This window comes from Dryobates pubescens, chromosome 3, assembly GCF_014839835.1.
Source record: "Dryobates pubescens isolate bDryPub1 chromosome 3, bDryPub1.pri, whole genome shotgun sequence".
Lineage (NCBI taxonomy): Eukaryota > Metazoa > Chordata > Aves > Piciformes > Picidae > Dryobates > Dryobates pubescens.
The window spans coordinates 6,667,886-6,682,235 of NC_071614.1; the positions used below are offsets into that span (position 1 = coordinate 6,667,886).

Below are 14,350 nucleotides of genomic sequence, written 5' to 3' on the forward strand. Positions count from 1 at the left end.
CACTGAGAAAACACTTCACTCTGGATTCATATTTTCCCTCCTGGAAAAGTTACTTGCTTACCCTAAGCCTCTTGTCACATGCAAGCCGGCATAGGGAGATGTCACATAGACAATTAAAAGACTTAGGTTTGAGGTCAATCATGAGAATACACTAAAAGAGTAGTATAGAGTAGCGTGCTGTAACAGGCACAATCCCCTCCTCCTACATTTGGAGGAAGAAAGGGGAGAAAGCACAGTGTAGTCATGATATATTCACTACAGCAGAGGACATGGAGAAGAAATGAATCCAGTCATGCCCTGGAAATTACCTTTGGTGCGTTATTCACTTGATTCTGCAGGGCCCTCTAAAGAGTCACATTCCATGGCCTTTCACAAAGAGGTCTGTAATTGTTGTGTTGTGTACAGAGATCTAAATTCTGCTCCAAGATTATCAGGTACAGCTCCAAGAAGTCAATTTCAAGGGTGATCACTGGGCCAGAAATAGTCTGAAGACTTTAATGCTAACATGAACATGTAGATGTCAGAGTCCATACATGCAAGTTATGATGTACCTTGATCTCTTGCCAGGCACTGTATGCTCAGGTCCAGAACACTGTTCTGTCCATAGCCCAGACTTCACCATTTTCTACTTGAACATCATGGGCTGGGATTGAAACAAAATAATAATAATAATAACCAAAATACCAGCAACATTCACAATGAGCTGAAAGAGCAGAAACATTTTCTCATCACCAGTGGTTTGTTGGCTGGGTTTGGCAGCTTGCAATTTGCTCGGCACCGCTCTTAACTAAACCCAGCAGGGAGTCACCTAACAGGGCTTTGGGAAGTGTGAGAGAAATTTGGCTAGTCCAAAAAATAAAAGCACATGCAAACACAATGAAGGAAATCATTGGAACATTTCTGATAAGAATCCAAGCCTACTAAAAGCTGCCTTATTCAGGAGGAAAAATGAGCATACATTATTTCACTTGGACTTCCAGAAGTCATGCTTCAGAGGTATAACAACATCACTCTTTGATGTTACATACAACATCCTTCCTATCACATCATCAAGCCTTAGAAAGCAGACCAAACATGTTTCTTGCACTATTTTGTGAGGCTTAACAGGAAGTGCTAGGATTCAGACTTGGACTCCGCGATTGTTCGTTTACTCTTTATTTATTTAAGAAGGAAGAAAACCCTTAAGTAGGGAATCTCATTTCAAAGATACCCTGGCAAGGCATTGTAGTAGTTTCATATGCTCTATCTGTTATAAAGCATGCATCATGAAGATACACCTAATTAAGATAACGCATTATTATCCCAATATCCACATGTCGGATTTGGCATGGAAGTCAGGAATGAAAAGTATCTGACAGTTGATTGTGTCACTGGTCTTGTCAAGATGGCCAATTAGCTGAGAAAACTGCAAATTCTAAATATTGGGGCAGTGACATAAAAGGAGCTGCAGCTCCAAAGTAGCTGCAAGTGAACAGATTAAAAGGTGATGTCACTGGCAAAAGCATTCGGGGCTAAATTAAATGGATAAAATAGCTGCACAGTGGGGCGGGGGAAAGAGAGAGAATTAGAGAACCCAAAGCATCATTTTTAGCTTGCTTCCAAAAGCTTTGGGCTTATTTCTCCTGAATTAATCCACCAAAAGTACCTGCATTGTTTTTATTCTGGGGCTGATCCTACCTGCATTGTTTTTATTCTGGGGCTGATCCTACCTCCATTGTTTTTATTCTGGGGCTGATCCTACCTCCATTGTTTTTATTCTTGAGCTGATCCTACCTGCATTGTTTTTATTCTTGAGCTGATCCTACCTGCCTTGGTTTTATTCTGGGGCTGATCCTACCTCCATTGTTTTTATTCTGGGGCTGATCCTACCTCCATTGTTTTTATTCTGGGGCTGATCCTACCTGCATTGTTTTTATTCTTGAGCTGATCCTACCTGCATTGTTTTTATTCTTGAGCTGATCCTACCTGCATTGTTTTTATTCTGGGGCTGATCCTACCTCCATTGTTTTTATTCTGGGGCTGATCCTACCTCCATTGTTTTTATTCTTGAGCTGATCCTACCTGCATTGTTTTTATTCTTGAGCTGATCCTACCTGCATTGTTTTTATTCTGGGGCTGATCCTACCTGCATTGTTTTTATTCTGGGGCTGATCCTACCTCCATTGTTTTTATTCTTGAGCTGATCCTACCTGCATTGTTTTTATTCTGGGGCTGATCCTACCTGCATTGTTTTTATTCTGGGGCTGATCCTACCTGCATTGTTTTTATTCTTGAGCTGATCATGTCTGATGGTCAGGCCAATATCCAACTCAGCCAGGGTCAGCGAGTAACATATTCTGACCAGAATAAAGTAAATCTCCCTTCCATGTATTAGAAATCTACTGTCTCAGGGCTTCTCTCAGGCATATGTGTTTAAGAGGAGACTGGATGGGGCACTTGTTGGCACTATTGGATGGTGTTGGGTGGTGGGTTGGACTCGATGATCTCGAGGGTCTTTTCCAACCTGGTTAATTCTATTCTAATATTTAAAACCCAGTGACAGCACCCACTAATTTTTTGCACACAAAGACAACCAGGTAAGGAACTCTGAAACTCTTCATGGTCCTTCCTCATCCTAAGACCTTGTTGGTGTGCAAATTATTTTATAATACCAACAAGTCTGCAAACTTGCTGCAACTAAGACTTAGTGTCTTGCACCTTCCACTTTCACAGCACTCAAGATGAAAGGAATGCTTGGAGGACTTGGCAGGATTTGGTCACTGCTCTGCTCTCACCAAAAGTTCTAGCTGAAGCACCTAACTCTTCCAAAACACTTCTAGTGCACTAAATGCACTTTTCCTGACTTTGAGTAGCATTGTGCTTTTTATTATCTGATTTTTAAAAAAGGGTATTCTGCATATAAGGAGCCAGACATTAGATGAAGACTGGACCATCACATACCAGGATCTGGTTTAAAATCTACCAAATCTGCCTCTTACATAGCGAAATCTCAGGGTTACAGGGTTGTTTCCAGTTAGGCAGCCTAAATCATTAGTGCTTACTTAATATTTTGTTCTTGAAACCAGGAATTTTTGGCATTTTACCTCCCAGATGATAAAAAGGCCATTATCAAGTACTGGACTTAGGGTTTCGAGAGCAAAGATCAAATCCTCTCCACACCACCACCTTTCAAAGGATCCTGAATAAATATTTAATCACTGTACCTCAGTATTCAGACCCATAAAAGAGGAATTTCTTCCACCTCAGTTCTGAGTTTTGAGGTTAATATTCATTAGTTAAGTTGCCAGCTTTCTGGTTTTATGGGCACCATAGTCAGGGTGAAGGAGCAGACAGTAAGCCCACAGCCTCCAAATGAAAATGCTAAGGCAGCTGTTAAATTGTAAATGCAAGCTTAGTATTTCAGACCTACAGAAAGGCTAGCTTTAGGAAAGGACAAAGACTTAGGATCAGATTTGGGTTTCCCTGCAAAGTGGCTTGTTACTAGGCAGAGTTTCAGAGGAACCTACCACACATTTAAAGGACAGGACAAGTATGTGATCAGTCTTTCCATTCACACACCAGTTTTCCCCTATGCCTATATTTGATTTCAACATTTAACAACACTCTGCACTTGCCTAAAAGCCACCCACATGCTGCAGCAAGGCTGCATACGTTTTTAATTTGGCTTTTTAAGCTAGCACACAGCCTCTGCAACACTCCAGCTTTCCTTCCAAAGGGCTCTGTCACAAAGTCCTACAGCACCTGCACAATTATTGGTATGGCCAAACAGGCCTACTAATTTTAAAAGTATCATATAATGTTGTTCTTTGGAAGAAAACTCTCACACTTGGGGTACAAAATAAAACCACTGCCACAGACTCTATAAACCTTCCTCCATCTGTGTAATTCATGAGTGCCCCAGCACTCTGACAATACATGGGAGGATCAGAACGTCAAGGGCTGTTGTTGAAAGTGCTGGATTCCATTTATTTTAATAGGCAAGATCACTGTACAGTGTATCATTGAAATTATCTGGATCAGCTTTTCAAAAGCAGGAGTCCAGACAGTAAAAACAAACAATGTGCTGACAGACTCTACCCTCTAACACGAAAACCAAGTAATCACAAAAGCACTTTGATATTGCTGTCAGTTCCCTAGTCTGCACACCTAAAAATAGTTTTCAAGTCTCTAACACACTTCCCCCTCCCCTTTCTCTCTTCTCTGCTGGCTGAGCTTAGATGCAGCCTTCAAACCACTGCCAATGGTGTTCCTAGCTTTGATCCAGACCTGGTAGAATCATTGTTGCCTATAGCTTATAGCAAAGCCATGGGGAAGAGGAAGGGGGAAAGCTGTCTGTGATCCTCCAGTAAGAAACAAAACCTCATTTTTTATCTCCATATATTGCATGAACTTTGCAGACTTCTCTGTTTGAGTAACTTTGCATTCCTGTGATCTAAACTTAGCAACCTTCCCTCAACAGTGCCAGAAGGAAAAGGCTCTCCAAGAAACTTTCAAACCTGTATCAGTGATTTCAAGAGTGCCAGCAGCAAAGCTGTTGCAATACTGAGGTAGTAAAGTAATTTAAGCTCAGTAATTAATTTATGAATTACATGTTTTGGGTCACAATTCATCTTTAACTTCCCATTTGTCCCTAGGCTGTTTTACCACATATTGCCTACTGACACCAGGGGCTTCCCTTGCTAAGAAACATAAAGGTACTGCTCTGTGAAAGAAGTGTGTGGACTGTGGACTCTTCACATGTGCGCACACAGACGCTTTGAGACTAGTGTTTCGTTAGTCCCGGCTGGGAGGGCAGATTAAAGAAGAATACCAGAAACCATACCTGCAGCCTGACATATCCATGCTGTGTTGCAATGCTAGATCTCCTTCCCCACAGCACATATCAACATGCTGTGCTCAGTTTTACCAAAGTGCTCGGCAGAAAGCATTCCTGACGCACGACGGTTTCTGATCCCTGGCCTGAGCAGAGGCCAGGCCATCCCTAATAAACTGCTATAAAATACACAATACTCACCACTTTGGATCAATGATTTCTCTGCTCAAGGATGTTACTGTGCAATACAGCTTTAAGTTTTCAACTTTGTCATATTTTCTAAACTCTGATCTCTTCAATTTACTTTCAGTTATGTGACATTCGCCTTTAGCAGAGTGAAAGCATGCATTAGCTAAACAATGTGGTTTGGATTTAGTGTTCCCATGCATCATCACAAAAATGTTTGTCTCAGCAATAGTGTCATTATTGTTACTGGGAACAGCTGCTCTACCATCTCTTCTGATGGTGGAAAGCAGAGAATCTCCCTTCCCATACCAGCTCACAAGCAGTGCAATGATAGCAGGGCCATCGGGCAGGAGATTTATGAGTGCACACTGTTCTGTACCTGGCTTCCTCCTGCTAGGAAGGAAGTGCAAAGTGCAGCACAGAAAAGCCAGCAGCAAAATAAATACTGCAGCTAGAAATGTCGTTTGGCTCCCTCCGCTGGCAGTCCTTCTGCCTCTGTATCAGAGACTAACCTCAGGCAGAAATCTTTCTCTCAGGTGCAGCTCTCTGACAGCTCGATTCTATTAGATATGACATCCTTTGAGCAAGAATTAGAGCAGGGACTTCGTTCAAGTGGATGTTTAATATCTTCTCTGAAGCTTCTGAAGTGGAAAGATGTAACCCTCGGCATTCTTGCCAGTGCTCCCAGCCTTACTGAAGTCAGTTTTCACATCCAGCTGTGTGTGAGTGATGGAGTCCCACCAGGTTCCCTAGGACTGTCACAGCAGCGATGCTGAGCTCTGCCAGCCCATGCAGCTTGGCTCAGGCAGCTGGACAGCTTGAAGGGAAAGCTCACAAAACTTAGACCCATTCACATTATTGCACAGCTCCTTTCAGAACAAGGTTTCAGAAGCAATTAGGTTTTATTCTAAGATGGATAAAATCTGCTTTCCTGAATATTTGACCTTCTGAAATGTCTTCAGGTGGGAGGCCATGCTTTCACTCACTAGCTGTTCTCAAAGTCCAAGCTCTGGTAACACGAAGACCACAGCTTTTGAACATATTTATTGCTAATTTAGAGCACAAAGTTCTGGGTTTTAAAGGCTTTTAGATGTCCAACTTTGTTCTGAAAATGGCACCCTGAACACTTCGCTTGTATCCAACAAGCACAGTTTGACTCGGGCAATTACGTAGCCACCACACTCCCCTATAGCTTATCAAAACGTGTAAGAAACCAGTTCAGACAGACATGGCAAACTACAAGGGGGGTTTTTTGACAACTTTGCCTGCAATGTTTTTATTAAAATTTCTTTTTGGCATGAAAATAACAATTTCCATCGCCCACAAACGTTGACGTTTTAGTCAACTTGATGGGTGGGAAGAGATGATGTTTCCTAGGTGAAAAAAACCACAGGCAAAAAAAAAAATGCATTCACAATGCCAGAAATGTCACATCCTGTACTGAAGTCGCAGAAAACCAAGCTCCAACCCATTTCTGCTTAGGCAGATACATTCTGCACAGTCTGCTTGCAGTCAGAGAGATTGTGGGGTTTACGTAATTACTTCCCCCCCTTCCCCCCCAATCAAATTAAATCAAGCAAAATTAAAAAGAATAATAATAATTCCTTCAGCTAAAATACAGCACCAGCAAAATGCAGAATAATGGCTAACAGCTGTGTAGGTAAAGGTGCAAAGGCAAACCCAGGGAATCCAACCTTCAGCCTTCCCACAGGAGAGCTCTGTGTGGCACAGATCTGGGAGGTTCAGGCATGAACAGAATGGCTTATTTGTTATGGTAAAATGCCCAAAGAGGCTACTCAGTGCTATTTGTGAGCCCAGTCGTTTCTCCAGGAAAACTGTCCCATAGCTGTGTTCAAGAGAGAACTTAGGATTGTTGGGCAGTGCTCCAGCTTCTGCCTCTCAGCACCACTTCCTCAAAGGAAATGGAAGGGACAGATGCTGGCCTAACAAGACACCAGCATCCACCTGCTTTTCTTCAGTGAATACCAGGAGGATTTAACTGCAGGATGGAAACATTGTTCCTTCATTTTCCTTGGCAGTAGTAAAGTAAAGGCAAGAAAAGCTACAAACATCAGAACAGTCCCTGGGAGGAACATGGTATTTGTCAGTCACAAATATGCAGGAAACCTACATATAAAAAGGGATAAACTGCATCTCAGAAAAAAAGCACCCAAGCAGAGAGCAAGTTTGTCATCTGTTTGGGTGGAAGAAATCAGAGAGAACGTGGCTGTCACACACATGGAAGAGGCACAGCATGGTAGCAAAGATGAGGCTGATGGCCATGAGGTGTCATCACCCTCCACGTTATATCCCAGCCACGTCCACAGCCAGGGATAAGATTTTTTTTACCTACAGCTTTTCCTCCTCAAATCCTCCATGTCTGCTGTTTTTACTGTGATTACACTGCAAAGTAACCTCTGGCAAAGAAGGAGCAGCAAAACACAAGTGATGATGTGTTTAATCTCTTCATCATGTCAAAGAACCACTTCATTGCCCCACAATGGCCCTACAACAGTACACTGTAACATAGTGGAAGTGGGGGGGGGGAAAATAGCTCTTTTTGCAGTTTTGGTCTCACAGAAATTAGGCAGAAGCATAACTCTATCTTTTCTCACTGGAAGAGAATCTGGAGCCACAGACTAGAGCAGCCAAGGCAAAAGAGAGCCAGGGGACCTCGCAACAATTCCTCAATATGCATTTACAGCCTCACGCAGTGTCTCTGGCAGAAACTTTCTGGGAAGGAAGGCAATGGTCCTATCCTCAGGTCTCTCTGAAGAATGAATTGCACCTAGCCAGCAGGGCATGCCATTTAGGGCATGACATTTATAGCTCTCAGCAGACTCTGGGCTGACACATTCATAACAGCCCAGCTCCCTTCCAGCAGTCACTGTGGGGAGACAGGGGAGGCATTTCAGCTGCAGTGCAAAAGAATAGCTTGTTTTATTCTGATCTGAAAGAATCATCATTACTGTGGGAGAAGTGGAGGGGGGAAGCTAGTCCCTCATCCCTCTGTGTTGCACAAAATGAGTCAATCATCCCCATCAGTGCTGTTCCATCAAGCTCACCAGCCACACATTTCTCAAACTGAATTCTGTGAGGGTTTCCCAGGCATGCACAGAGCTCTGCCTATGGCAAAGTGTCAGAATCATTACTCTAAGGAGATCTTTGTTTTGGAAACTTGCTTCTCAGCTACAGTTTGCTTCCTCTTCAACAATTTTAAAGCCAAGGAATTTTCTGTAGTAGTTGCTTTTGTTTTTAGTCTCTACTGCTTACTCAACCAGGGAAGATAACAGCTTCAGATTTAGTTCACCCATATAAAAATGTGTTTGGTGATCTCATCTTGATCCCCAGCGGGTAACCATGCAGATCACAAAGAGTAGGAGAAATCTCTGGCCCCACTAAGCAACTCTAGAAGATTCTGGAGGTTTTGTTTGTTGTTGTTGTTTTCAGTAAAACTGGGATATGGAAGTGCTTGCTGCAGGCCAACACTGAGGTGCATTTGTAGGCCGATGCAAGTTCCAGCCAACATTGCTTGGCCATGCTCCTTGCTGTTGTAACAACTGACATTGACCTTTCCTCTTCAAAGGATCAGAATCATTCCTACATATTACAAAACATAACAACACTTTGTCCTTGTACAGCAATTCTCACCACTACAGTTTCCAAGTGTGGGCAGGTACTGAATAACTTTTGGATCTGACCCAAATTTACAGTTTTTCATCCGTGCTTATTTCTTGGGAAGAAACAACAGAATAACACATAAAGAAGAAACAGCATTAAAAAGCTATGAGCTGCTGCCTTCATGCAAGCTTAGCACATTGTTTGCTTCTTTCCCTTCATTAGCTTGTTGCCCCTTTCTTTTTAACCTAATAACAACATTTTTGTACTAGAAAACAACAACAAAAACCCTACACAATAATGCCCAAGGCAGCTCTCAAGAAAAACATCATGACAATTATTTCTTGCATCTTCCCAAGCCACCTCTTTTAAAAGATGCCAGGCAAACCACATTTTCTTCACTTGAACCTTATTGATGTACAAGATGCAAAAATAACTTGTCATTTTTACTGCCTGTGGTCATGTCACCTCCACATGGGCCTGCATCTGATCTCAGAGGGGAAGAGGTTGAGTAGCACCCTTCTCCTTTAAGGAGCTCACAGCATTTCTCATCTTGTTCATAACAGTTATATGCTTCAAGAGCTGTAATTTTATGAGTAAGATGGAAAACCTAGCTGTTTATGGTTATGAATACACTAATTCCATGACACACCACATTTTTGGAGGCTTGTTTCAGAGGATGGCTGCAGAGCATTCCCTTCCTTTGTGTTGCTGAGAACAGCAAAGACACTTGTAGTCCCTACTGGGGATGAGGCACCCAGAGCTCACTGTGCAAGTACTCAGGCCACTGGGCATGCACTAGGGCAAGAAGGGATGTTGCCAGAGCACCCAAGAATGTAATGCTTGCTCCCAGACAACATCTCTGCATGGGCTTCGCTGGACTGAGCAACTGACTGGCCAAAAAAAAACCATTTGCTGCTGCTTTGTCAACCATTCACAACATTATCTTGGTTTCACTCAAACCAACCTACCAACAGCTCATTTATGTTGCAAGTGACGGCGACATAAACTTTTTCATTCATTCCTCTTAAAAGGCTCTAACAGAATATGTCATAAAAGAGCTCTGGGGATTAAACAAACCACAAGTCAACCAGAATTGTCACATGGCATCCCCTTTTCTCTAAAGGCACCTCTCTTTGGGGTGTGCCTGTGAGCAGCCTCTTGTCCCCACTTTTGGCTTGCTCCCACACCACTTTGCTCTGCATTACAAAGCACAACGATGCTTATATAGCCTCAACACACTCCTCAGCAGCCTGGGACACCCACTGCAAAGGTGATTTGGTGAATTAAATAAGGAAATGATGGGACTATCCCTTGAATTTCAGACTAATTTTGGTTACATCAGTTGTTAGTGTTGCTTTCTAGTTCCATTGCCTTGGACAGTTGAGAACTAAAATAAATACACTGGCTTATCTTTAGTTTATCTTTAGCTTGGTGCACACTGCAGATTATCACTCAGAAATTTAGGGTTCAGTGCCTTATCACATTTCTTGTTACTAATGTTTATGACAGCATCATACAAGCAAATGATCTTGCACTTACCGTTATTACTGCCACCCAATCTCCACTGTACAATTCTCATTCCAAGAAGGTATTTCTCTTCCTAAAACATTCATACAAGCTCTTTCATTTGTCAGTGAATCAAGTTAAGAGTTTTTGTTAAGTACTCACTCCACTTCCCCTCTTCCTGCTCCAAAAGAGCAGCTGACCACATTGCTATGAGTGAGGTAAGTTTGTGTGATCCAGCTGCCAGTGGTTCTTCCTTGCAAATTTGTTATAAAGTAGGCAAAGAGACAAGTCCTAACCAAATTTCCACTGATGAAGCACAAATAACATTTTTCTCCATCCAGATCAACAGAAGAAAATACTTTTATCCTTGTTTGCTCACAGACATCTCCTAACTGCCACCCAGCTAAGGAATTAAACCAGAAGTGGATTTTAACCAATAAAAAAAACAACCAAAAATTTTTCTACAGGAAAAGATGTAGAACACTATGGTCATTCAGAACAAGAGACACCATGCAAATCATGAAAGATTATAAAATCACAAGATGAAGCTGGACATGTGTTTGCATTACAGTTATTGGAAGCATAATTCACAGGACTTTGTGGCATGAACTTCTATGCAGTAGGAGTTGTGCCTGCATCTTCTCCTTTCCTTTAGGCTACTCAAGGTAGAAATTCAGTCACTGCCTCTCCCACTCATGGCCCACCAGTCAAAGGACAGTTTTAAGATACCTTCCTGAAAGGATAAATTCAGTCTTGTAGCCATATGAAATACAGTACCATAAATACTTCATTTATCAGGAGATTTTATATGCCTTTTGAGAGTTCCCCGTGTGGCAAGGATTCCTTCAGTCTAATTTTGTTTACCCTAGCATGTTACTTCCAGTGACTTTGTTGCTTATCTCCTCTGTGATATGATTTATGTTAACTCATTTCCTGCAAAAGCATACACTAATAACATGGGGGGGAAAAAAACAACACTCTGAAGAAAGAGCAGACCAGCTTTGAATTGGCATGGGACATCTCTTGAGTAACTAGATTCAAATCCTTTGAAATTACTGTTTCAGTGAACCTTTAAGGCTCTGAAGGGCAGTATTCTTTTTTCTGCAGTGCCTGCAAGATCCTTCCATTGGTGGTGTTCCAATAAATCCCTGATGCAACAGATAACCTTCTACTAGAAAGGACCTAGGTCCTTTCTTCAAAGGACAGCTGCAGAAAGTAGGAACGAGTTTCATATCCATCCCAAATAATCTCCACAAACAGATGCTTAAAGACAAAAAAAAACCCCTGATAAATGGCCAGAAACATCAAAGGATATCAATTTGATAGAATTTTACCTTTAAATAGCTCCCTGGAACACCTCTGCATGGTCTGGCTTGGGCCTGCAAACCGCTGGGAATCCGCCCCGGCTTTTACTTGCAAGAAGCTGAGCCAAGGAGGCAATGTTTCCCTTCAGGTGAAAGACTCTGACGCCAGGCTCCATGATGTCCCTGGCAGAGAACAGTTCCAGGTTCAACCTGGAAATCACGAAGCAGAGAGCCAAAGGCTTATGCAGTAAACAGGAAATGAGGTGTACTATACCATGCTAGCTTTTGCCGAGTTTATGATGGGTTAGTAAATTGCTTCAAGATGGAAATCAATCTGCTTTATTTGCAAATGGGGGGGAAAGGGGGGGAATGTAGTTACTTAATAGAAGTGTTTATCAAGCATGGCCTCTCCTTGTGGGAGATATGTGATAAACTCAACCGTATGCATGACGTGTTCACCCTAGACAGGATACCGTAAGACTCCTTTATCAATTTGCATGACTATTCACATTAAAAAAGGGGCATTTAATCTGAGCTGAAATCCTCTGGAATTCTGGCTGATACCAAATAGTTTAAAGATAAGCACTTTGGAGAAATTCAGGCTTATGCTTGTCACGGCAATCGTCGCTTTCTGCCGCTGTAGCAGCTAGGAAGATAGCCCCTTCAACGACAGCTTACAAATCATATATGCCTTTTCCAGTATTCTCAAACACTTCTCAGGTTCTAGGCAAAGTTTTTGGTAAATATGAGCATTTAAAAAAATGGACAAATGGATATACTCACTATTGCTGATGGTTGAGTGAAATGAAAAATAAAGATACTTCCTGTAAAATGAAGGAGTCATCTCTATGGAATTGCAGTAGGCCAGGTTCTTACAACCAAAATCAATTAACTTCTTGAGTTCTAAGCTTGTTTTATACCTTCTGTTTTCAAACATAAAAATACCTCAACATCCTGGCTATCATCTGGACACACCATAAGCCAGAATCTCCTGTTCAGGCACACAAACCACAGAGACAACTGGAGCATAAATTTGCCCACATCCTGTTTTACCAAGGTACCTTTCATCCCTGTGGTAAAAGCAACTCTTTCCATATGCTGCTAATTATTGTCCTCCCTCCTGAGAGATACAAGGGTGCTTTTTTTCACACCAGATAGTCTGACAGTTCATGGCATGACCACCTAAGAGCAAGTGACAATGCGCTTCACACATGGCAGCTACCTAGCTGGGCGAGTTTCTTCTTCTTTTAAACTGGAATGGATTTAAATGAATCCTAACAAAGAACAGTTTTTATAGGCATCAAAACACATCATACTCCTCCTTAATTATACAAAACAGACTGCAGGCAATGATCATTTGGTTCACCTTCTTATAGATCCATGTTTCAAGGGACCAGAACACCAACTTATGGGGGAGATAAAAATGAACCTGCTTGAATGGTATTTTCCTTTGGAGTTAAAATGAGCAGTAGTTTACCCTGCAAATCGAGATGGCTGAGTGAGGAGTTTAATATCAGCTAATGAAAACAAAGCCTAAAAAATCCCAGAGAGATGGATTTTTTCATTCTTACACTCACAGAGTGCTATCTTGTACAGATGCACTACAAGTGATAGAACTCGGTGAGAACCACAGATGCAGCCCAGGATGACTTTGCTGTCAGAACTGTGCCACCATTGCATAAAACACTCCACCAGAGGAGCTTTATTCTTCCTAAACTAGTAGATTTCTGTTCATCCTCTGCCTCTTTTCCATCGCCATAGGCCAAATAAAAACCTGTGTTTTCCTGGATTAAGTTTTTTTTAGCAACATTATATGCTGTATTACTATTAAAAGCACTGTACCTAGCACGGTGAACACATGAAACCATGATTAATGATAATAGCTACTTCCTGAATTACATGAAATATGTGCAAACCCCAAATGATTCTCTAATAAGAGCAACATGAATACTGTTACATTCCAGCAGTTTCAAAAGTGCATTTCTTAGCAGTACATGGGTTTTCCATCCTCCCAACTTTACAGTTTTGCTCTGTTGCATGTAAAGTAAATGTTCCATGTTATTGCAGAAGTCCATGAAACATCCTTAGGTTTTGTCAAATCAGTCATTTGTGTAAAAGTGAGGGATGCCTCCTCACACGGTTCTGTGAACCTGGCTTTGTCTGGGATTATAAAGCATCTGTGTTGTCTACCTCAACTACACCCCTTGCATTATCATCAGTCAGCCTTCTCAGACATAAGAACACTCTAAGGACTGACTCTGATTCACTGCTCATTGTCAGTGACATTTCTTTCAATGAGTTTTCTGTCTGCTGCTGTAAAGAATAACTTTGTTTTGGGGGTGGAGAAGACAAGCAGGCCAAAGAGCTGTTTTATGAAAGACTGTTACATGGCCAAGGCATCTTTAAATAGAATTGGCTAAAGGAAGCCTTTAGCAATATAATGCTTCTCAAAAAACCACCAAGTCAAACTGGAGTTGTATCTATAGGATCATAAGAATCAAGGATTGTTCCAGTCAGAAAGAATCTCATTCTCTAGTACAGCCTCCCACTGAACGTAGATTCAGCCATGAGCTCAAAACATGTGCTTCGCCTGTTCTCCAGTCTTAAACTCCAAGGAGGGAAGTTGAGCAGCTGCCCTGGACAGCCTATGCCACTACCCCACTGTCCTTATGGCAAAAAGGTATTTCCTCATACCCAGTATGAGCAACTCTTATTCCAATTTGTGTCTGTTGTTTCTTGTCTGCCGTGCACCGCTGTGAAGATCATGGCTCCATCTTCTCGATGCTCTCCAATAGCTACAGGGAATGGGGGGGCGTACTATTAGGTGCCTTCAAAGCCTTCATATTGAGATTGAACTAGCTCCAGTCCAGCAACCTAACAGTGCAAGTGGCCCTTGCAGGTCCAGAGCTTAACCAAACGC

General features: G+C 42.0%; 1 protein-coding gene across 1 annotated transcript in view; it reads right to left on the bottom strand.

Annotated features, from left to right (window-relative positions):
* Positions 1–14,350, bottom strand: part of LOC128899905 (chloride channel protein A-like) — a 78,032-nt gene that overhangs the window by 5,999 nt on the left and 57,683 nt on the right. The window contains 1 exon segment of the mRNA XM_054180135.1: positions 11,461–11,640. Coding sequence (XP_054036110.1) covers positions 11,461–11,640 — 180 coding nt within the window.